Source organism: Hyla sarda, chromosome 1 (genome assembly GCF_029499605.1).
Source record: "Hyla sarda isolate aHylSar1 chromosome 1, aHylSar1.hap1, whole genome shotgun sequence".
NCBI classification, from domain to species: domain Eukaryota; kingdom Metazoa; phylum Chordata; class Amphibia; order Anura; family Hylidae; genus Hyla; species Hyla sarda.
In genome coordinates this window covers 297,880,835-297,906,519 of record NC_079189.1, presented here as the reverse complement: position 1 = coordinate 297,906,519, position 25,685 = coordinate 297,880,835, and the positions used below count along the sequence as shown (strand labels likewise).

At 41.7% G+C, this 25,685-nt stretch overlaps 1 protein-coding gene across 4 annotated transcripts in view; it reads left to right on the top strand.

The window, feature by feature from the left end:
- LOC130268641 (uncharacterized) overlaps positions 1 to 25,685 on the top strand; it is a 361,414-nt gene that overhangs the window by 12,688 nt on the left and 323,041 nt on the right. For 2 of the 4 annotated variants that reach the window (XR_008843545.1, XM_056518046.1), the window contains exon 4: positions 1,748 to 1,824. The exons of 1 other annotated variant lie outside the window; for it this stretch is intronic. Coding sequence is in view for 1 of the 3 variants with exons in the window: in XM_056518046.1 (XP_056374021.1) it covers positions 1,760 to 1,824 (65 nt within the window). In the remaining 2 variants the exon portion in view is untranslated. Of the gene's footprint in view, positions 1 to 542; positions 807 to 1,747; positions 1,825 to 25,685 lie in introns of those variants that run through there. One more of the 4 variants, XR_008843546.1, reaches the window with a different exon arrangement.

The following is a 25,685-nucleotide window of genomic DNA, read 5'->3' as shown; positions in this document are numbered from 1 at the left end:
TAGTATCCCTTTAAGTGGAAATCTTGGGTGAGTTCCCATACTTTTCTTCCCTGGACTTGACCCCTGGTTACATCCAAACATCACATAATTACAATAATAATATATGTAAAGCAGTATTTTATTATTCTTGTTGTTTTCATACACTGATTGAATGCCAATACTGGCAATTCTTTTACATAGATAGGCATGATAGTCCATGTACATATTGGGGGAGATTTATCAAAACCTGTGGAGAGGCAACGTTGACCAGTTGCCCATAGCAACCAATCAGATCGCTTTTTTAATTTTTCACAGGCCTTGTTAAGAATGAAAGAAGCAATCTGATTGGTTGCTATGGGCAACTTTGCCTCTCCACATGTTTTGATAAATCTCCCCCATTATGTGTAATTTTTACACTCATCGCTCTTACAAAGAGTCCTTTTGTAGATTAGGATTATGCCAAACACAAACCACATATGTTCATCCAAACCTACAGTGAGTCTTGTTTTAAGAGTCCCAATGAGAGTTTACAAGACAGAAGCCATATACTTTTTATTTTCTAGGAATAAAGCCCCAAATTCTCAAGCCGGAAAGTTTAATACTGATGTTCCTGAGTTGAAGAAATCCTCAAGCCATAAAACTCTATACTGGTGTTCCCAAGCTGTAGGGAAAACGGTTCATCTCCTGCGGTAACGCTGCCAATCTCCTATGTACATAGCTCCACCTTATCCCTTGTAAAATGATAAACAGAATAAAGATGAAGGAAGACAGAGTAAACCAATAAAGCATCTGCATATATGACGAAATGTGGGTGTGTATTATTTTGAGTAAATTAATAAATAAATGGGTAACTAAGGATAAAGAAATTATGGCACAACACCCCTGAGGAAGTCACCATGGAGTGACAGAACACGTGGGATCCTTGGTCATCCTGTCTTGTACTGCATATCTAGCTGCTCCTCTGTTTGTGGTTTGCTACCTCTATTTGCTTTATGCTAATTTTTTCTCCTATTTTTTCTCCATACTGTAAGTATTACTTATATATATTTTTGTGATTTATTTTGTTACATGCACTATGCACTTTGGATTAGCAGCTAATGTATACATCACATATTGCAGGATAGGAGTGTGGAGAGAGGGGGTTCATGGCCCCTCTCCCATGCTATGCTTTGCTCTGTTTGAGCTTTTAATTGTTTTTAGCTGCTCTTGTGTTGTCTTTAAATTTCTGTAATTGTGTGTTTTTTCATAATAAAGATAAACATTTGTATACAAACATTACACTAACACTTTTAGTTATATGCGAAAATGGTGTCAGAGGAGAATTTAAAGGGTAAATGCTATAAAAATGTATGCTTTGACATACCGTGGAGAAGAACCAGTAGATAAGAGCCTTGTAAATGTCCACCTCTACATAGTCCGAAAAACTATAAAGCATATAAACCCCTTTATATCACTCAGAGGTACTTACCAATGGAAAGCTCCGGTGCAACACTCTAAGCAAACGACCAATGATTTAAATGGCCCTTTGCTAAGAATGTTATGTCAGAGATTCCCAGTAATTGAGTTATGTACATGAGGTTTGAAGGTTCTAAGAAGTTCTGCAATGCTTCTACAAATCACTTGTGGCTTATGTACTACAATTGATTAGATCAATTTTGGATGTTAGTCCAGTTGACATACCTGTTTTATTAAATTTGTGCAATTCCTGTAAAATAACAATTCTGGAACAAGACTTCTAAGAACTCTTCATTCTACTATTGCTCTGTAGTAAATTGCCCCAATGAAATTTACAACTGGATGTTACCAATCACTTTATAATAGGGTGTGCCTGACAGTGTCAGCACGGTAAGTGATAACATTTATTTATCAGTTTATTTCTAGAGCTAGAAGAAAAGATGCTGTAGAAATGTTGTTTTATTTAAATATTAGGGTAGCTTACATGTTCTCTTTAAAGCCACCTCCAGAACATCACGGTTGTACATTAATAAATCATAGATACCTGCGCAGGTAGACTTGTAGCCTTTACTACATTTAGAGTCAACATTTATTCTGATTTTGGTAGCATTTTGTCTTTCATTCTTCATATACTGCAGTCTAAAGGGCTAAATGTGATGTCACTTTCTAAAAGTAGCCATATACTTTCAATAGCTGGGCAGATTATTCAGCCTGCTGAAAGGCTCCCGATCACTCTCGATCTCCCCAAACACATGAACCTATGGCGTTACTAAACAATCCTGTGTTCTCTATGGAAATAGGAGGCATAAGCTGCTTTTCTTGGAAGCTTATCTGTCTGATAACAAAAAGGTCGAGCGGCTGTAATCCAAAATGCCTTCTCTGCCCTGAAATCATCTCTTGGGGGAAACTTGGGAGGAATATTGTTAGGGTTTTTTTGAGACCCATCCCCCCAAAAACCACAGCTTTTTCTGTTCTAAAACTTCCTGTATTGGGAAGCTTGGAGTGTGCATCCCAAAACTTCAAGACCTGGCATTCCTTGCAGCTCTAGTTCAGAGAGAACAGAGCAGTCAGAACAGAGCTATGATGTCATATTAGTTGCCGGCACTAATTGCAGGTGCGGGGCTGTAATTTAGAGCTGAGAATGGACTTAAAGCAGGACACTGAGGAAAGAACCATGCAAAGTTTGTAATTAGAGTACATTAAGCACTTGTATAACTTTAGAAACTGGATTATTTAGAACAAAAAATAGATTATCCCTTTAACTCTCCTAATAGGCTCATGAGAATAGTATAGGACAATATAATGAGTAATCTTAGTCTGTATTGTAACAGTAAATTTGATTAGCAGTTATAGTAGGTGGGCAAAACCCTAAATTGTGTTGTTGGGAACATTTTTGACTAGTCAGAATATTGCATTTGTTTTACCACAGTATTAGTCGGATATTTGGAAAAATTTTACTTTAATGCAGTTGACCAGTTTAGATATGTCCTTTTTAGCTCTGGAATCCCCCTGAAACCACTGCTTGCGGTATGCGTCTGTGTAATTGCAAATGTTCTATGCAGAACACTATAGTGGACCACTATCCAAACCAGGTACCCCCTATACCTCCTGAAACCGATATAATGGGAACATGTATATCTTAAAACAGATCATCCCAATAATCTGCACCATTCTACTTGGTTTGGTGCCATGAGAGATTATTTAAAAACAAGAAATACTATGTCTTTATAGCAACCAAGATAGCCATTGGATTCTAATATACAGTGCATTATTTTTGAATAGCTGTGAAATTATATTCTGTGTGGTCAATTGTCAAGTTCTCAGTGGTACTGTCACTCATATTGCCACTCAACACTGCCACGTGCTGCAGACAGAGCTGTTATTGTTAAACACAGAATATTTTAAGAAGCCAATTATACTGGTTACATGGCACTTACGTACTAACAATTTAATAAGTGCTTCAACTGTTCCGTGGTGTCTTTCTGACAGAGCGAGACAAGGGTGGGGGAGAGAGAGCGAGAAAAAGACAGACACTGTGTAATAATATAGGAGAAGGAAAATTAAATAGAGAAAATAATTGCAAGTGAAATGGAAGCAAGACACCCTGAAATAAAGGTTTTCTAGAACCGCATAGAAAGAAATGCAGTCAGGCTAGATGAATAAAAGAACTGAGAAATGTAACATTAAAGACTGAAAGAAATATATAAAAAATCCAAAGCTGGAGAGACAGCGGAAAAATGAAAATGAATTTTTGTTAACAAAGAATACAACATAGAAAAGTGTGTCTTGGAAGACAGGAGAAATAGAGGTTACAAGGATACAACTAGAGAAAGAACAAAGGGAAAAGCAATTAATTCAGAATATAAAGATAAATGTACATACAGCCTAGGTCAGATAGAAAGACATTACACCCACACTAAGTGTGCCTAGGTTCACTGGCTTTTCTAGATTGACCCTAGTGTTGAGATTATGAGCCCCGCTTGTCACCGACAGAAGTCTACTTAAAGTATATACCCGCTTTATATAATTAATGGCCAGTCCATAGAGATATTGATAATAATTCTATGTAACTAAACTGCCTGTCAGCCCCTGCTTTTTACCTTTTCACTACATGATTAGTGACACATAAGGTTTAGATACTAATCCTAAAACTAATTGTATTCTGTTTAACCATTCAGTAAAGGACAAGTAAAATGTCCTTTTTATCAAATCTGCTTCCAGAAACCCGGCATTGTGCTGTGACATAACACCCTGGCTACCCTTATGTCTATAAAGTCTGGCTGATGGCACAAATATCATTAGGGAGCTTTTGTGAAAGGCGAATACAGGCTTCTATTCTGCCACTCAGTGACAAATGATACAATAGAGCAGCTCTGGTTGAGCAGGGTCCTTATGGGATCCTATATATGTAGAATGTCAGCACTGCAGGGCTGGTTGCCTGCTGCAAATATTCCTATGAGATTTGCATATAGCACTTTACTTGTTTTTGTCTATTAATCTAATTTGATTCTCCTGCTCCCTCATATCTGAAGCCGTCCTTCTTCTCAGTCTCTTCACATGAACCAGTTTTTTTCGCGTAGCTCTATCTTTTGCCTTTACATTTTCTGTCCATACAAGTGAGAATTATGAAATCCCCCCAGTCTATTTCTGTCTACCACACTATATATTACATTTCTGATCAGCTGATTTGCCTCTATTCTCCCTCCCATTCTAGCTTGAGCTCTGGATCTGCATCTGACCTACCTTCCCGCCACTTCCTTCTTCTACTCTACTTCCTTTTTGTTCCTCTTTGTCTCATAGTGTTTTTCTTTTGGAAGGATTGTTGGTGCCTTGTTTTAAAAATAGATCAGTTCTTCAGATTTACACTTGCATGAATTGTTAATAAATATAATCTAACACGTTTGGGCTTATTCTTAAAAAATGGTGTAAATTAAAAGACCATGTGTTGCCAAAAAAATTAAAAATAAAAATAAAATAGGTCATTGCTTTTATTTTGTAATCTGTGGGAAATAAAACCACTACTGGTATCAGATGCCATTTTATCTACATTTATCATCCAATAATAGGGTACAGCTTCTGATACAGCCTGCGCTCCGGCCGCACATGTCAGCCGACAGCCCATTGTCCCTGCTCCCGGCGGGGCCGGGATTCGCATCGCGGGACGCACCTGCATGCGAATCCCGGCCCGTCACTTACCTCGCTCCTCTACCACCTTCCCCATTGTGTCTCAGCTCCGTCTTCTAGGGCACACGAGCGCCGGAGCTCTGAAATTTAAAGGGCCAGTATGCCCATAATTATGTGTAACACCTGACACTACTCTATAAGTCCCTGCACCTCCCACACTTCTCTGCCAGATCTTCAGTGTCATTTGCCTGAGAGAAAGCGTACCCATTGCCAGTTTTGCCATTCCCGTGTATCCAGAACTTCCTGATACTTTTTTTGACTACGAACCTTTGCCGCCTGCCTTGACCTTCTTCTACGTTTGACTACGCTACAGCCTCATCCTTCGGTACCTCGCCTTGCCCAGTTTCCTGTGTGGTCGAGCCGTGTCAGGGGTAGCGACCTGGGTGTCGCCTGCCGCAGCAAGCCCATCCTGCCTTGCGGTGGGCTCTGGTGAATACCAGCGGTACCTTAGACTCTGCTCCCCGATACGGTTTGAGTCATCTGCCACACAGGTGGAGGATCCACTTCCAGCTCCATGACAGCCTCCATCCAGGTGCATGACAGCTTCTATTACAGGGGGGGGTATTGTCGGTTAAATAGACCCAAATCAATCTGTGTAATAGGGCCAATGATCGGCCAAACAGCAAAGGCCTGTTTACCTGCTGACCATGTCATTTTGACCTATCAAAAAATCAACACTCGGCCACACATCTCAACATATGATAAGGTAAGTGTTGCGGATGAATGATAGGCGCAGACGGTCACACAAATGATCAAACAGCCCTCCCTGCATGATCCTCGAGCCTTGTAATATGATCTTTAAATATGTACCAATGTACAAAAGCGGCACAAAATAGGCCATTTAATAGGCCTCTAAGGCTACATGTAGTGTCATACTGTTTTGTCATTGGGCAAAACTGTTTACTGTTTACTTGCACAAATTGAAAGTCTATTTATATGACTTATTGAAAATGATCCGCTGTCCACAGGATAGGAAAAAAAAGTATAAGACCACAGGGATCTGATAACTGGGCCCCCCTTGATCTTGAGAATGGCATACCTGAAGCTCCCATCTGCATAGAGCAGTAGACAAGTAACTGTAAACTGCTGCAACCAAGCACCAAAGGCTAAAATCCTCTATATTTTATTTGCTGTTTCTTTTTTCAGTCGTGTAGCTTGTGGGTACTGTCTGGCAACCAGAACCTGTGGCCCTCTTCCCTATCTATTCCCCTGCCTTCTTATTCCTTATGTTTCCCTTTCCTATTCTCATTCTTACTTTCCAGTCTTTCCTGTGAGGAGCCAGATATGCAAAAATAGTAGTCAGCATACTGATTTACATGGGCTTCTCATACTTTTCTCGCCTCTACCTAGTTGTCTTTTCTTTTTCCTATTACATGTGTCTCATAATTTCTGTGTGACACATGCCTATGAGAGGAAAAATATGCTGATAATTTAATGAGGTTATTAACATCTACTTGCTCCCAGTACAAAGGTCTCTGAGGATAGGCAATTAAATGTGTATAATAAAGTATGATTGTATAGTATAGAGATCCTAAAGCAGTGACAAATTAAGCTCTCCTTTGTGCAACTCCTGGCAAAAATGATGGAATATCCATACTAAGGGTAAATTTACTCATTACAGATTACAGTACCAGGCGTGTAGATATGCTTTTTCAAATGTCATTCACATGCTGCAGAATTTGATAAGAAATTGACCTGCAATGTAGATTTTACAATGCATAGTATGTTAATTTTTGTTAAAGGGGTACTCCGGCCCTAAGACATCTTATCCCCTATTCATCACGCCCCCTCCCATAGACTTGCACTTTCCGGGGCATGGCGTGACTTCACACAGGTGGTACTCCGGCCCCATAGTCATGACCCGGCAGACTCGGAAGCTGCAGCGCTGCGTGCAGCTCCCACAGGTGGGTGCTGCATGCAAGATTGCGGGGGTTCCAATCGGCAGGACCCCCGTGATCAGACATCTTATGCCCTATCCTTTGGATAGGGGATAAGATGTCTTAAGGCCGGAGTACCCCATTAAAGATGTTTCACTGCAGATGAAATTTTTTTCTTGTATGGTGGTGGTGAATCTGCAGTGAATTCACAGTAAAATCTATATAGAACACGTAATTTTTTTGCTGTAAATTCCCTATAGAAAAAGAAGTTTTGTATGACATTACCCTTAGAAATTGTTCATCCAGCTTTTTCACTCAAAACAATATTTGTCAATGGAAACAATGGAAAGGAATTTAGGACTCCTTCGGGATGCAAACCAATGGATCCCAATTTGTAGTGGGGCATAAAATGTTGGTTGTTCCCTGCCAGCTCTGTGTAAAATTTGGTGTAAGTATAAACAAAATGGGAAGCTTATAAAAGGAAAACATACATGTAGACCAAAGAAGATTGGAAGTGAATTTGGATTGAAAATGCAGAGCATTATGTGAAAAACAAATAGGCAGAAACAGGAGGCAATGTGTGTAAAAGAACTATGAGAAACCAGATGAGTGAATTTACATATAAAAAAGCAAAATTAAAACCAGCACTATTGCTTAACCCCTTAAGGACGGAGCCCATTTTCACCTCTAGGACGAAGCCCTTTTTTGCAAATCTGACCACTGTCACTTTAAACATTAATAACTCTGGAATGCTTTTAGTTATCATTCTGATTCTGAGATTGTTTTTTCGTGACATATTCTACTTTAACATAGTGGTAAATTTTTGTGGTAACTTGCATTCTTTCTTGGTGAAAAATCCCCAAATTTGGTGAAAAAATTTAAAATTTTGCATTTTTCTAACTTTGAAGCTCTCTGCTTGTAAGGAAAATGGATATTTCAAATATAATTTTTTTTATTCACATATACAATATGTCTACTTTATATTTGTATCATAAAATTGACGAGTTTTTACTTTTGGAAGACACCAGAGGGCTTCAAAGTTCAGCAGCAATTTTCAAATTTTTCACAAAATTTTCAAACTCGCAATTTTTTTCAGGGACCAGTTCAGGTTTGAAGTGGATTTGAAGGGTCTTCATATTAGAAATACCCCATAAATGACCCCATTATAAAAACTGCACCCCCCAAAGTATTCAAAATGACATTCAGTAAATGTATTAACCCTTTAGGTGTTTCACAGGAAAAGCAGCAATGTGAAGGAGAAAATTCAAAATCTTCATTTTTTACACTCGCATGTTCTTGTAGACCCAATTTTTGCATTTTTACAAGGGGTAAAAGGGTAAAATGTATACTTGAATTTGTAGCCCAATTTCTCTCGAGTAAGCACATACCTCATATGTCTATGTAAAGTGTTCGGCAGGCGCAGTAGAGGGCTCAGAAGCGAAGGAGCGACAAGGGGATTTTAGAGAGTACGTTTTTCTGAAATGGTTTTTGGGGGGCATGTCGCATTTAGGAAGCCCCTATGGTGCCAGAACAGCAAAAAAAACACATGGCATACCATTTTGGAAACTAGACCCCTTGAGGAACATAACAAACAATAAAGTGAGCCTTAATACCCCACAGGTGTTTCACGACTTTTGCATATGTAAAAAAAATATATATATATATTTCACAAAAAATGTGGGTTTCCCCCCAAATTTCCCATTTTTGCAAGGGTTAATAGCAGAAAAGACCCCCCAAAATTTGTAACCCCATCTCTTCTGAGTATGGAGGTACCCCATAAGTGGACCTGAAGTGCACTGCGAGCGAACTACAATGCTCAGAAGAGAAGGCGTCATATTTGGCTTTTTGAGAGCAAATTTTGCTCGGGGGGGCATGTTGCATTTAGGAAGCCCCTATGGTGCCAGAACAGAAAAAAAAAAAAAACCACACATGGCATACCATTTTGGAAACTAGACCCCTTGAGGAACGTAACAAGGGATAAAGTGAGCCATAATACCCCACAGGTGTTTCACGACTTTTGCATATGTAAAAAATATATATATATATTTCACTAAAAATGTGGGTTTCCCCCCAAATTTCCCATTTTTGCAAGGGTTAATAGCAGAAAAGACCCCCCAAAATTTGTAACCCCATCTCTTCTGAGTATGGAGGTACCCCATAAGTGGACCTGAAGTGCACTGCGGGCGAACTACAATGCTCAGAAGAGAAGGCGTCATATTTGGCTTTTTGAGAGCAAATTTTGCTCGGGGGGCATGTCGCATTTAGGAAGCCCCTATGGTGCCAGAACAGCAAAATAACCCCCACATTGCATACAATTTTGGAAACTAGACCCCTCACAGAATGTAATGAGGAGTACAGTGAGCATTTATCCCTAACTGGTGTCTGACAGATCTTTGGAACAGTGGGCTGTGCAACATTTTTCATTTTCACGGACCACTGTTCCAAAGATCCGTCAGAAACCTGTGGGGTGTAAATTCTCACTGTACCCCTTATTACATTCCGTGAGGGGTGTGGTTTCCAAAATGGGGTCACATGTGGGTGTGTTTTATTTTTGCGTTTGTCAGAACCGCTGTAACAATCAGCCACCCCTGTGCAAATCACCTCAAATGTACATGGCGCACACTCTCCCTTCTGGGCCTTGTTGTGCGCCCCCAGAGCATTGTGCGCCCACATATGGGGTATTTCCGTACTCGGGAGAAATTGCGTTACAAATTTTGGGGGGCGTTTTTCCCTTTTACCTCTTGTGAAAATGAAAAGTATAGGGCAACACCAGCATGTTAGTGTAAATTTTTTTATTTTTTTACACTAACATGCTGGTTTAGACCCCAACTGTTCCTTTTCATAAGGGGTAAAAGGAGAAAAAGCCCCCCAAAATTTGTAACACAATTTCTCCCGAGTACGGAGATACCCCATATGTGGCCCTAAACTGTTGCCTTGAAATACGACAGGGCTCCAAAGTGAGAGCGTCATGCGCATTTGAGGCCTGAATTAGGGACTTGCATAGGGGTGAGCATCTCCAGCCATTTGAGACCACGTTTTTTGTTGTTTGTTTAAATTTTACACTTGGAGGTGTGTAAACTCCAAAATTAATGCGCCTTGAATATCTTCAAGGCAGCATTAAGGTAGCACCTGTGAGGCCATGCACCTATATTAGCCAACTCAGGTGGGGCTTGCAGCTTGCCTCCCTCCTTCCATTGCATGTGTGCTCAGTCACGCTGGAGGGTATCTGGGAGGAAGTTGTGAGTCGACCGAATGCTGCCGTAATTGCCCACTGGCCCCTGTTTTGCTTATCAAGCACAGGTAGGATTAGCGTAGGTCCCGCGCCATCTTGAGAAACCTTGGCGTTGGTGTGCGGGCTCCGGTGTGTCCTTCATATAAGGATACACTGGCGAATGTCTCAATTTTAACATCAGTGTTGAGGGATAGCCAATGTCATTGTATACATCTACCACAGTAGTGCACCCATATTTCTGTATTGTATTATTCTAATTGTTACACATCCACACTGTTTATCTGGTGTAGGATTCTATTGTGGCACTAGTAGTCCGCTGCAGGCATCCTCCATTGTATGCATTTTTATGCTGGGGATCGCCCTTAGCAACGGACTACAAGGGCAGGATCTGCTCCCCCAGTATAAATGCACAACCGCATTTGGGGTTGAGCATCTCCAGCCATTTGAGACCACGTTTTTTGTTGTTTGTTTAAATTTTACACTTGGAGGTGTGTAAACTCCAAAATTAATGCGCCTTGAATATCTTCAAGGCAGCATTAAGGTAGCACCTGTGAGGCGCGCATCGCGTTCATGGGGGGGTGTCAGGACCCCCCTCGGCGATGTGCCGGGATGCCTGCTGTTAGATAACAGCAGTCATCCCGGCCCGATCACCGCTACCGGCGACGCGGCGCTCCCAGAACCCCGCGACGTACATGTACGTCGCCGCGCGCCAAGTGACACTTCGTGGCGCCGTACATGTACGTCGCTCGTCGTGAAGGGGTTAAAGGGGTATTCCAAAATTATTTCAACTGGTTCCAGAAAGTTTGAAAGATTTATAAATTACTTCTGAACTCTTATTGTTTTCCTTATTTATTCTTGTATTTATTGTTGTAACTCTTTAAAGGAAATCTGTCATCAGCATTACCTGCACTAACTGCTTGGTATAGACTTGTTGTGCAGGTGATGCTGATGTCAACAGTATTTACTGTTTCCTGATGCGTGGCTTGTTTGCTCCGCTATTCTCGATTTTGTGATTATGCAAACAAAGTAGCCCCAGTGCACCATGACATTCGACCTGAAGTCTCTCACAGGGGAGGAGGCATTTACTCCAGATCCAGGCCAGATGTCACGGTGCACTCATTGCTTGGTAAAGCCCCTAGTGCACCATAGTACTCAATTTGCGTTATCACAAAACGAGAATAAAGGAGCAAATGAACCATGCAGCAGGAAACTGTGAATACCATTTTCTTCAGAGTCACCCACACTACAAGCCTATACCAAAACCTCAACAAGCCTGCACCAAGACACTTATTTTGCATAATAAGAAAACTGGGGATAACAGAGGAAAGAAGCCATGTATCAGTGAATGGTAAGTGCCATTGTCATCAGCGTCACCCGCACTACATGTCTATACTAACAGGTTAGTGTGAATGATGCTAATATTTGGACTCTCTTTAGTGTGTCCAGAATGCTGTACTGGTTGCCCATTTACAATAGAGTACAATTATAACTCGTTCTTCACATCCACATGCTGACAAAATCATCACTAATCTTTACAATAATAATAATAATCATCATCATTAAAATCATCACTAATCTTTATAATTATAATAATAATAATCATCATCATCATCATACTTCCTGCACGTAAAACATTAATAAAGATTTCAAATAAAAAACAAACATAAACGGCAGTATTGATTCATCATCATTTGTCCATATGACTCACACTTTTATTATATAGGTCCATGATCACATCATCAATTTTATAATGTCACATAACCAAATTCATAAATAAGCTCAAGTATTTTAGACACTAAAATGTCTACAATATAGTGCAATCTGTTGTGTTAACCATATGGGCATTTATGTATTCTAGTTCTCTTTAGAGATGAGTGAACTTTTGAAAAATACGATTCGGCCGATTCGCCGAATTTATTGAAAAAAACTTGGTTCGATCCGAATTTGTTCGCAGCAAATCTATATTAAAACGGCTTTTTCTGGACTACACAGAGCCTCAATAGGGGTGTAGAACACTTTACTTTGTTCTAACACGCATATGGAGTGTGCTGGGGTAGTGAAATAATACTGTTATTCAGAATGACATGCAGATTACAGGCATCACTTTTAGAATCACTGCCACAGAGTGGCACAATGACAAAGCATGGAGGTGGCATCAGTATGAGGAGACCATATAGTGGCTGAATGACAGTGTGGAGGTGTTGGCAGCATGATGAGACCATATAGTGGCTGAATGACACAGCATGGAGGTGTTGGCAGCATGAGGAGACCATATAGTTGCTGAATGACACAGCTTGAATGTGGCTGAAGCATCAGTAAACCATATAGTGGCTAAATGACACAGCGTGGAGGTGTTGGCAGCATGAGGAGACCATATAGTTGCTGAATGACACAGCCCGGAGCTGGCAGCAGCATGAGTAGACATTAGGGCTTCACAATACCTAAGATTAAATTTAGAAATTTAAATTGAAGATTTATGGTAGCTAGTGCATCCATAAAAACTTTTAGACCCAGGCCCAGCAGCATCCGATTAACAGTTACAAAATAGTACACAACTTAGATGTATGTATGTGGTAACCACTTATGAGGGTAGAAAAATGTGGTACAGTACGCTTAAAAAAACGTATTTTAGTTAAACACCAGCCGGTGATTACTTTTGCCTGGACTTTGACAGTATCTAGGCCCTTGACAGATTAACAGGTACAAAATAGTACACTACTTAGATGTATGTATGTGGTATGCACTTATGAGGGCAGAAAAATGTGGTATAGTATGCTTAAAAAAACTACTTATTTTTGCACAACACCAGCAGTACACCACAGTGCTGCAGCACAAAAAAGCTGTGTACTAAACACAAAATTGCATTCTGTCAAGGACTATTAGGAATGGACTGCTGGGTATTATACCGTGTACAGACTAGTATAACCAGCAGATGATTTGTTGTAAGACACAGAATTGTGCTGAAAAATTCTTCCTGCCTCCTCTGCTAAGGTTTATGAAGTTGAGGCAGCTTGTTGAAATGTATGAGGCAACACACAGCTATCTGCCCCTCTTTGTAATAAATGTAATAAAATGCTTAAGAAAGTGACTGGGAGGTTAATGGCTGAAGTAAAAATCCTTTTCAGTGAAAAAAAACACTGCTCTCTGTCCACCAGAACACTGATGTGACTGGGATCTGAAACGGTGCTGGAAAAAGCTTTTCTGTGTAACACACACACAGCGATGTCCGTCCTATCTCTATGCATTGTAATAAAGGTTATGACGACCCGCAAAATGGCTGCCGAATATATATGGGGGTGACTGGCTGCTCATAGGCTGCATCCTGCATGTGATTCAGGGTCATCCTGCCTACTTCCCTTCCCGCCTTCCCAGCATTCCTTGCCCCATGTACTGACATGTGGATACGCAATTTTAGATGCCATGGAGCCTGGGCAGCAGTAAATGGAGTTTAATTAAGCGATTTGCGCGATAGAATTGCGGCGATATTTGAATTAGTTGAGAATGGAATATTTCATGAAATTACTAACAAATTCATCAGCTTCGATTCGCTCATCTCTAGTTCTCTCATGGGGATCATAAGCATTTGCTATGAGCTAATTTATGAATTTGGTTATGTGACATTATAAAACTGATGAACCTATATGATTAGTATATATATGAGTGTGAGTCATGTGGTCATATTGAAAAATGAGTGTAAAATTTTTAATATCATGTTATATGTTTTTTAATGAAGCATAAAGTAAAATTATTCATCTCTATGTAAATCAGTAATAGTTTTGTCAGTGCTTTTTCTTGTGCAAGTATATACAATCCACAGTTTTACACATGCCCTAAAGACATATTTTTTTTTTAGATAGGGTAATCACGTTCCATAAACGGACTCCTTTCCATTAATCACCATTATGCCTCAGAACCTCATACCTTAATTTAACATCTTCATTTGTATGCTAATGTACTTCATATATGTTACATAGTTGCTGCAAAAAGACAGCCTATTACCCTATAGTCTTAATCCAGTCTTAATCCACAGACAGGCAAAAAAAAAAAAAACATGAGGCCAATTTTCCAAATTTTAGAGAGAAAAATTTCTTCCTGACTTGAAGGGCTCACAAGCGTATTTCCTTTCAAACCTGCTGCAAGTTTGAGAGGGAGCAGGCTCTCTGCCAGCTGTCCACTGCAAATTTTTGGCAGCAGAGTCTACACTGCAAAAAATCAGTCGCAGACCCCATTCTTATCAATAGAGTCTGTGGACGATTTTCAGCAACGGAGAATCTGCTGCGGACAGCCTGCGGAGAACTCGTCCCTTTAAAACCTGCGGAAACACTCTGGCAATCAGAAATCTGGCAATCAGAATAACTTACTGGATCAGCAACCCTTGTCCAGAATCTAGTCACTATACCCTGTAATTTTATTACTCTCCAGAAATGTATGGCAAATAGTTCTATGGTCTCACTGCTCTTACAGTAAAGAACCCCCCGTCTGTGCTGGTGTAGAAACCATCTTTTCTCTAAACGTAGAGGATTCCCCCTTGTTATAGATGCAGTCCTGGGTATAAATAGATCATGGAAGAGATCTCTGTACTTCCCCCTGATATATTTATACATAGATATTTGGCCTCCCCTAAGCCTTCTTTTTTCTAAACTAAATAACCCTAATTCTGATCATCATTCTGGGTACTGTAGTCCTCCGATTGCTTGTATTACTCTGCCTTTTAACCCATCTTTCTTGTACATTGGTGCCCCGTACTGTACAAGGTATTCCATGTGTGGTTTGACTTATGATTTGTACAGCGGTAGAATTATTCCCTTGTCATGAACATCTATGCCCCTTTTAATACACCCCATTATATTATTTGCCTGTCTGACACTATTTACTACAGTTAAATTAACCTAAAACTCCTAAGTCCTTTTACATGCGCACGCAAAGATCCTGGCTAGGTGACCAGGTAATATGCAGCTTTAACTCCTTCCCTCCCCAGCATGTATGCACTGCACTAGTTTGGTGCCAGGAGCCTGCTGTCGAAATCCAGCTGGGATCCTGCCACAACTGCCGAAACCGAAATCGTGTCGGTCTCGGCAGTTTTAATTCCATAGATGCCTTAGTCAGTGTTGACCACTGCATCTGTAGGATTGACAAGGGGAGGGGCTCCCCCTGTTCCCTATCAGCGACCCTGTAATGCAATCGTGGGGTCCCGATGGTTTCCATGGCAGCCAGATGCAAGATGATGGCCTCCTGTATGTCAAGTATCGATCCCTGTGAGGTCCATTAATAGGCTGGGTCTCACAGGTGAACTTTTAGTGTACACTGGCAGTTATACTATACTACAGTACAGTATACACAGCGATCACAAGTTAAAAGTATCAGAATAAATGCCCCTTTTCCAATAAAGCCCTATCATAAAAAAATATAGATATTGTTCCCAACGACTTGTACTATAAAACAGTAATATTATTCATCTTGAACACCATAAATTTTTTTTTTTTTAATTATCATTTTGGTCTTCTTGTTTAAAAAAGTGTAATAAAAATGACGAAAGGGTAGCATGTGTCACAATAAAGGTATCTGTAAAAGGCACAGCTCATCCTGCAAAAAATAAGCCCTCACACAATGAGGTCACACGAAAAATATAAAGGCTATGGCGGTAAGAACATGGCAACACATAAAGGAAACCAAAAAAAAAAAAAAAAACATAAAAAGCTATATAAATTGAGTATAGCCATATTCGTACTAATCCACAAAATAAAGATAATGTAATTTTTACTGCACAGTAAACACCATAAAAAAGATAATAAAAAATGCCAGAATTTTTCCTTTTTTTCGCAATATTCTCAAGTTTTTTTTTTTTACTCTGAATCACTTTCAGTAAAAACATTTAAACGTTATTACCACTTAAAGGAGTACTCCAGCACAAAATAACTTATCCCCTATCCAAAGGATAGGGGATAAGTTATAGATCACGGGGAAGGGGGGCGGGCGCTGGGGCCCCCCGAGATCTCCTGGACGGGGCTGTGGCAGTCTGCAGGAAGTGAAGTTTCATCCCCAGCAGAAAGCCGCGGCAGACACGCCCCCTCCATGTATCTCTATGAGGTACATGGAGGGGGCGTGTCGGCCGCCGCGTCATGCGGGGATGGAACTCCCCCTTTCCTGTACATTGCCGCGACCCCGTACTGGAGATCACGGGGGACCCCAGCACTCGGACCCCCCGCGATCTATAACTTATCCCCTTTCCTTTGGATAGGGGATAAGTTATTTTGCACTATAAATGTCCTTTAAATGGGCACTGTCAGATACAAAAACATTTTATATGTTGTAAAGCATGCAAAACCAATAGGTTTTGTAATTGCTTTCATTAGAAAATTTTCAGTATTTCATACTGAAAAAGCCAGTTAAACAACTGCCCCCCCCCCCACCCTTCCCTGGCTGCTTGGACACATACTAGTCCTGCTGAGTCCATGTGTCATGGACCCACTTCCTTGATTGACAGCTGTGAGTGAGAACAAGCTGGGAGTTGTAGTTTGGCTAATGCTAGGGGAGATGTGAGCAGACAGCATACTGAGGGAGTGGGGGGGGGGGGGAACCCGCACAGGGAGGCCACGCCCCCTCCTTTTGAGAGGAATTTAGACTAATAAGCTAAATTAAAAGTGTAATAAACAAATAAATAAAGGTGCTAGACACAAAAAAAAATTATGTACATGGTCAGGATTACTTACTGAGTGATATATATAAAAAACATTTGTTGGATCTGACAGGTACGCTTTAAGGGTCCATTCACACGTACGCAGATTTGATGCACAGGATTTGATGCACAGGATTTTCTGCTGCAGATTTCAATGTAAACTAAATGACTGAGCACAGCTTCTAATCGGCAGTTTCAAATCCTGCGCATCAAATGTGCGCAGGATCCTGTATGCTTGAATGCACCCTAAAGAGACACTTCAGATTTGAAAAATGGGACTTGTTCATTAAAGCTGTTATCCAGCCAAAAGTGATGAAAATAAAAACGTAAGATATGACATCACAAGGCATTCCAACTAATTTGTTTCAAAATCGGACCCTCATAATCCCAAACAGTATTACAAAACCTAGTTACTTCCTGGTGTGTGCAGAGAGCTGGAGAAAGCTACACAGACCATCACCACCTGTGCTTGTTTCCTGTGTGAGCTGCTGGAAAAGCTGCCTTCAAGAAGCTGAGCAGGCCACATGGTTAGAGAAGCAGTGAATGTAAATGAGGTATGAGAGAAGCGCTCTTGCCTTTTTGAGAATTGAGAAGAAGGGAGTATGACATTGCAAAGGGAAATGGGGTGTACACCCAGCTAAGTGAACATGACAGTCATCATGTGTGCTAAGAACCACTGGACTTCCTGCCTGGAGGAAACAGTGTATGTGCTAAGCAAAGATTGCACTAGTACATTACATTATTAACGTTAACACAACTTTAACATGTGCAGCTACATAAAGGCTATTTCATTTGGTTGGAGTTCTTTTAAAGTTTTTTTTTTATAAAAAAAATGGTTGGATCATTGCATGTAAAAAAATCTGTTATCTCTTCTGACACTGCACCATTTTTGTTTCACAGATTGTAAGCTCTTATGAGCAGACCCCTCACTCCTCTTGTGTTCCCTCTATATTCTCATAGATTGTAGGCCCTGTTGAGCAGGACCCTCATTCCCCTTGTGTTCCCTAAATGGACGTGAGACAGAAAACTAACAGACCTCATTAAAGTCAATGGGATTTTTCAGGATCTCTTGTTAGCCATCCATCTGTTTTCTGGCCCTTAACGGAGTCTGAAATTGAGGTCTGGAAAGGAGCCCTGACACAAATGTGAACCTAATCTAACATTAGACTTCCTTCAGCTAGCCAGTTTGTACGGTTCTACTCTGTTTTCCTACTTTCAAAAGCAGTGGGTAACAATAAATTTGGGTGCCCCACTGCAAGACCCACTGAGGGCCTCCTAAGCTCTTTCCCACAAGGTATGCCATGCCCACACCAATTTACCCCTCCCACACCAAATTGCTTCATCCATACTAATATGCTCCAAAAGCCATTTTCTATGCCCACACTTTAATGCCATTTGCCCAGATATTGTATAAGGAGCATCTGTAAGTAACACTGAGTACACTGAGAACTTGCTCCTTACTAGTTACTTTCCCACAGTGCCCATACCTAGCACTCTTTATAAATTCTAATCATGTAGAAGAGCCAGGAGGAGCGTTTCAGGTACATTAGTGGTTTCCAAACTGTGGACCTTAAGCTGTTAGGCTAATGGCTGTCCAGGCATGCTGGGAGTTTTAGTTTTACAGCAGCGAAAGGTCTAAAGGGTATATGCTCCTACTGGCTGCAGAGCCTAAGCGAAACTACAGCAGCCATGGAGAGCACAAATGACGGTCCGGGGCCCTGAGTTTTCTGCAGTTTTGTACCAAACGCCAGGCGCCAGAGAGGAGAGGCAGCTCAACAGCAGACAGTACGTACCCTTTTATGGCAGACTACAGACGTTTCCAGGGTCCTCTCTCCGTCTCACAAGGGGATACCTTTGTCACGTTTCACCCTATTCTTAGCTCCAGTGCTAGCTCTGCTTGGAGCCCCCTCCACGTGTCGGGTTTGTTGAGATCACGCTTTTTCCACAGGAGTGATTGCGACCATCTAGTCCAAGGCTTTCCAAACTTTTCTTTTTAGACATGTGGTTGTTAACACTCTTTTTAGACATGTGTGGAAACTCTGTGAGCCCTGCTCTGACTGAGTCTAACTGAAGCTGGGTTTGTATTCTAAAGTGTTGTATTCTTAAGTGTTAACATCTGAGAAGTTTTATATGCAGAAGTTTAAAAAGCAGGAGTTGTAAGCAGGACCCACTGTAACTTTAAGTATTACACTCCCTTGATAAAAGTAGTTTTTCTTAATAGTTAATAACAGCTGTTTGTCACCAAGGATATGGACAGCAGGATTGGAGGTTTTCTTCAGTGCACATTGTGCCACATGTATACATCTCTGGAGCAGCAGCTTCAGGGTGAATACCGCTGTGACAAATGTGAGCATGTTGCCCACCTGGAAGCTTGTATTAGAGATCTAGAGGACCAAAATGCAACATTGAGGGCGATTGACAATCTTACAGAGCAAGCAGTTAGTGGGGTAGAAATGGAGGTTGGAGAAACTAGCCAGGAGGCCCAAGTAGGGAGCTGGGTTAATGTAGTTAGAGGGACTGGAAAGGGGGCAAGGAAAAGGAAGGTCACTTCTGCTTCTGATCTCCCAAGTAAAATTGCCAAGTTGGGCAATGATGCAAGGGCCTCAGTATCAGAGATGGCAACCCTAGTGGATACTGGTCTCCCTAACAGCCGGGGGAACAGCTCAACTAGTAGTGTGGGGGATGGTAACGCAGGTAGGCCAAGACAGTTAGTTGTGGTAGGGGATTCTATAATCAGGAAGACGGATAGAATAATTTGTCGCCAAGACCACCTCAACCGAATGGTTTGCTGTCTCCCTGGTGCCAGGGTTCGGCATGTGGTGGAAAGGGTGGACAAATTACTAGGGGGGGCTGGGGATGACCCAGCTGTCGTGGTCCATGTGTGAACCAACGACAGAATACATGGTAGGTGGAGGTCCTTGAAGAATAATTACAAGGAACTAGGTGCCAAGCTGAAGGGAAGGACCTCTAAGGTTGTGTTCTCTGGAATACTTCCTGTGCCATGCGCATCGCAGGAAAGACAGCGGGAGCTTAGGGAGTTAAATGCATGGCTTAAGTCGTGGTGTGAGGGGGAAGGGTTTGGGTTTTTAGAGCACTGGGCTGACTTTTCATTGGGGTACAAACTCTATTCTACGGATAATTTGCACCTGAATGGAAGGGGGTCCGCTGTGCTGGGGGAGAGAATCTTGGAAGGGGTGGCTGAGTATTTAAACTAGGTGAGTGGGGGAGGATAATAAAGCAAAGAAAGCAGACAGTGGGATGGATAGGTTAGAGAGGGGTCAGGACATAATGGTGGGTGGAGAGGAGTCCTGTGGGGGGAGGTTAAGAGCAGTGGATAAGGAGATCCATGGGTTACAAACCAGCCGTAAAAATAAATGTAGCCCGAAAAATTGTAATCCCAATAATTCAAAAAATTCCATTAGCCCCAATAACTTAAATAACAACGTTAGACCCAATAACGCAAAAAATCCCATTAGCCCCAATAACGTTAGACCCAATAACTCCAAAAATCCCATTAGCCCCAATAACTTAAATAGTACAATTAGCCCTTATAACTCAAATAATAACATTAACCCCAATAACTCAGAAAATCCCATTAGTGAGACTATATGTGTAAAACTTAATGGAAATGTAAAGTGTATGTTCACAAATGCCAGAAGCCTAGCAAATAAAATGGGGGAGCTTGAGGCCTTGATACTGGAGGAACATATTGATATAGTTGGGGTCACTGAGACATGGCTGGACTCCTCGCATGACTGGGCTGTTAATCTGCAGGGGTTTACATTGTTTCGCAAGGATAGAATGAACAGAAAAGGTGGTGGAGTCTGTCTGTATGTAAGAAGTGGTATGAAAGTCAGTGTGAACGATGCCATAGAGTGTGATGATTCTGAGGATGTGGAATCACTGTGGGTAGAATTACAAAAGGAGGGAAATACTGAAAAAATAATATATGGTGTAATCTACAGACCCCCTAATATCACTGAAGAGATAGAAGGTCGGCTGTATAAACAAATAGAGAGGGCCGCCCGGGCAGGTACAGTGGTAATAATGGGAGATTTTAACTATCCAGACATAGATTGGGGCCGGGGGCTGGCTAAAACTACAAAGGGGAGAAAATTCCTAAATTTATTGCAGGATAATTTTATGGGCCAGTTTGTGGAGGACCCAACAAGAAGTGATGCCTTGTTGGATCTGATCATTTCCAACAACGCAGAGCTGGTTGGTAATGTAACTGTGCGGGAAAACCTTGGTAATAGCGACCACAATATAGTTACTTTTGACTTAAAATGTAGAAAACAAAGACAGACGTGGAAGGCAAAAACATATAACTTTAAAAAGGCAAATTTCCCTGGGCTGAGAGCTGCACTACAGGACATAGCCTGGGGGGAGGTGTTCTCAAATACTGATACAGAAGGTAAATGGGACATCTTTAAAGCAACTCTAAATAACTATACAGCTAAATATATACCAAAGGGGAACACATATAAACGATTAAAACTAAATCCTACATGGCTGACAAGTTTTAAGGCTAATTTATTAGCCGTATTTGTGGGAGGGGCGGGAATTCGCTATAAGAACCCACGGCGTTACCTGCGCTTGATGCCGCGGGTTCGTCACGTGACAGGGGGGTCAGCTGACACGAGAATCAGCAGATGCACAGGAGTTCCGTTGTGAGGTAAAAAATTCAAGGTTCCGCGTAATGGTAAGCGGCCGGGGCCGGCTGGGGTGGTGGCGTCCGCCGCAGCCCTCTCTTCGGAAGTAAGCCGGAGTATGCAGGGCACCCTCGGTCAGCCCCGGCCCCGGTTTCAGCACGGCGTTCCACGTGCTTCATGGCCGTGTGTGCGCCCTGTTGGCAGCCTGTCAGCGTGTGTAATCCGGCAGCGGGAGCCATCACGGGCACCCGCGCTTATGTGTTTAGAAGGGGATGTCTCGCTCCCCCCACGAGCCCTGCATATCTGAGTCGAGGTTAAGGGGGGAACGCGCCATTTCACCCTCCCCAGTGTCCCAATTTTGTGTGCGGGGTTGGCCTCATGTTATATGATGCATAAAGCTGTGGCAATATGAAAATGTATTTAACTGTATGCGGCCACTAGTATTGCTCACCTCAGTATATGTGAGGCTCTGTTCATTCTCTCCTCCCTTCTTGCCGTGCTTCATGTTAGATAAAAAAAAAAAAGTGGCTGATGTTGTCAGTATAATCCAAATTGTATGAATTCAGATGGTTTTGCCATTTCCCTCCTCGTTAAAACTGTTTTACTGAGCTGGTTTCAAGCCACTACAGCATTTGTATAGTTGAATGTGTCCACTGTTATTTAGTCTATCTGCTGTGCATGTAGTAGTTCTGTGCATGTTTATGTAATTTGTTTGTTCGTATAATGTATTCTAAGCATATGATTATACAGTTGTTCCGTGCACATGCCCTCGTAGTTGCTGTACATGTGTTCGTAGTATTCATTCTATACACACGTTTGTAGGATTTATGCTGTACACAAGCTTGTAGTGATTATACTGTACACTCGCTTATAGTCGTTATACTGTACACTCGCTTGTAGTGATTATACTGTACACTCGCTTGTAGTGGTTATACTGTACACTCGTTTGTAGTGGTTATACTGTACACTTGCTTGTAGTGGTTATACTGAATACTCGCTTGTAGAGGTTATTCTGTATTGGTTATACTATACACTCGCTTGTAGTGGCTATACTGTACACTCGCTTGTAGTGGTTATACTGTACACTCTCTTGTAGTGGTTATACTGTACACACGCTGGTAGGTTTTATGCTGTACACACACTGGTAGGTTTTATACTGTACATACGTTTGCAGGATTTATGCTGCACATACTCTGGTAGGGTTTATTATGTACATACGCTTGCAAGATTTATGCTGTACACACACCTGTAGGATTTATGCTATACATGCACTGATAGGATTCATACTGTACACACGCTTGTTGGAGTCATTTGGTACACTCACTCGCAGGATTTATACAGTACACACACTTGGACACGCTTGTAGGATTTATACTGTACACACACCTGTAGGGTTTATACTATACACATGCTAGTTGGATTCATACTGTACACATGCTTGTAGCTTTTATACGGCACATACGCTTATAGCATTTATACTGTACACTCGCTCATAGGTTTTATACTGTATACACGCTATGGATTCATACTACACACGTGCCTGCTCGTAGGAATTATACTGTACACACGTTTGTAGATTTATACGGTTATCACGCTCAAAGGATTTATACTCTACATGCTTGTAGAGTTGGATTATATGTGTGTTCGTGGGAATCGTGCTGTGCGTGTGCTCGTGACATGTGTGCGGTGCGTGCGCTTGCGGGTTGTGAGGTTAGTGCACTCGCAGCGTTTGTGCCGCGCACATGCTCGTACAGCGCATGGGGAGTGGCCCTGTGCGCAGGTATGTGGTCATAATAGTTACTACATGCATGCTTATTCTTTGTCATCGGTTGTGATTGGCCACATGTGCATTCGCTTTGGTGGTGCATACGCGCATATAGTTGGCCTGTGTATAGGGTCATCAAGTTTGGTGGTACAGCCATGCATAGCTGTTATACGACAGTTTCGCACATAGTCGTTCTGTACACATCTGTATATAGGCAGGGAGATACATGGTGTAGTTGTTACTGACACGTTGCATTATTGTTACTGACACGCCTTCAGCACAACAATAACACAACACATTGGTGGTGTATACCCTTTATGCCTGCCACGTCTGCAGGGGGATACATTGCATAGTTGTTGTTACTGACACGTCTTCAGAACAATGACATTACGACACATAGGTGGCGTATACCCGTTATGCCTGCCACGTCTGCTGGGGGGGTACTTCACATAATTATTGTTACTGACACGCCTTCAGAACAACAATAACAAGACACATAGGTGGTGTATACCCATTATACCTGCCACGTCTGCAGGGGGATACATTGCATAGTTGTTGTCACTGACACGTCTTCAGAGCAATGACATTATGACACATAGGTGGTGTATACCCATTATACCTGCCACGTCTGCAGGGGGATACATTGCATAATTGTTGTTACTGACACGTCTTCAGAGCAACAATAACACGACACATAGGTGGTGTATACCCATTATACCTGCCACGTCTGCAGGGGGATACATTGCATAATTGTTGTTACTGACACGTCTTCAGAGCAACAATAACACGACACATAGGTGGTGTATACCCATTATGCCTGTCACGTCTGCAGGGCGTCACAATGCACAATTATTGTTACTGACACGCCTTCAGAGCAACGACGTTACGACACTTTGGTGTGTACCCATTATACCTGCCACGTCTGCAGGGGGGTACATGGCATTATTGTTGTTACTGACACGTCTTCAGAGCAACAACATTACGACTTATATAGGTGGTGTATACTCATTATGCCTGCCACGTCTGCAGGGGTGTTCATTGCGTAATTGTTGTTACTGAGACGCCTTCAGAGCAACAACATTACGACACATAGGCGGTGATATGCTCATTATTCCTGACTGTGTGGAAAGTTGCTCTGTTTATTTGTTCATACAGTTTGTTCAGTGCATATGCTCGCTTATGCAGTTCTTTCCAGCCACACGTTCATAGTCTGTTCGGTGTACGCGCTCAGAGCTTTATACATACGCCCATATAGTTTTGATTGTGTATACGGTCGTGAGTTGTTTGAGCATGTGGTTGTGGTGTTAGTGAGGTGCATCTGGCCTTGATGGTTATGCTGGGCTCACGTTTATATTTTTATGGTCTGCGTGTGGATCAAGAAGTCATGCAAGGCATATATTCTTAGGGCAGGATTGTTCTATTCGGTATAGATTCATAGGTCCATTGGGTACACGTTTCATGATATTTTGTTGTATGTTATGGTATTTAGACCATACACCTGTGTCTATGATACTGCGCGGGTTTTATGGCTTTGGGTGAATCTGCACGGATAATTCCGTGGGGTACCATTTTTATTAACATTGAGTCGAGCATATGAAAATATAGCTGGGGTTCGGTTTATTACTTGCTAAGTCGACAGGTCAAGCATGGTTACGACCTGTCTCAGCTTCAGGTTGATGTTGTTTCTAATAGTTATGTACATTGGTAGAGACTTTTAAATTTGGCTTGATCAATCACATTTACAGGTCAGTCCGGGTACAACCTGACACGACTTCAGGTTGACGACTAAGTCATCATACGTTGTGTTATTCAGTTGTTGGGTTACGTATAGGGATATAGCTTTATTTTCCAATGTGAATTGTCATGTTTATAGGTCAATCCTGGTCACAATCTGTCTCGGTTTCAGGTTGACGTCGATACTAGTAGTCACATATGTTGGTTGAGGCTTTAATTCGGTTAGATCAGTCACATCTGCAGGTCAGTCTGGGTACAACCTGACTCGACTTTGGGTTGGCAATAATGTTTTTGTATACATTGTGTTTTTTCAGCAGTTGATTTATGCTGCAGGGATAGCTTTATGTTTCCATTGTTAATTTCCACGTCTATAGGTATAGACCTGTTTTGGTTCAGGGTGACGGTCATACTGTTAGTTACAGATTTGGTTGAGTCTTTCATTCATGTTTCGGCCTGTCTCATCTACAGGTCGGTTCAGTTGCGACCTGACACGCCTTTAGGTCGGCGGCAACGTCGTCATGTGTCCATATCTTTACTTAGCATTAGGGTCATAGCTTGGGTCTGTGTGGTTGGTTTTGTTTGTCTTGACTAAGGTTGACGATAATAGTAATCACGTGTTGGTTGAGTCTCA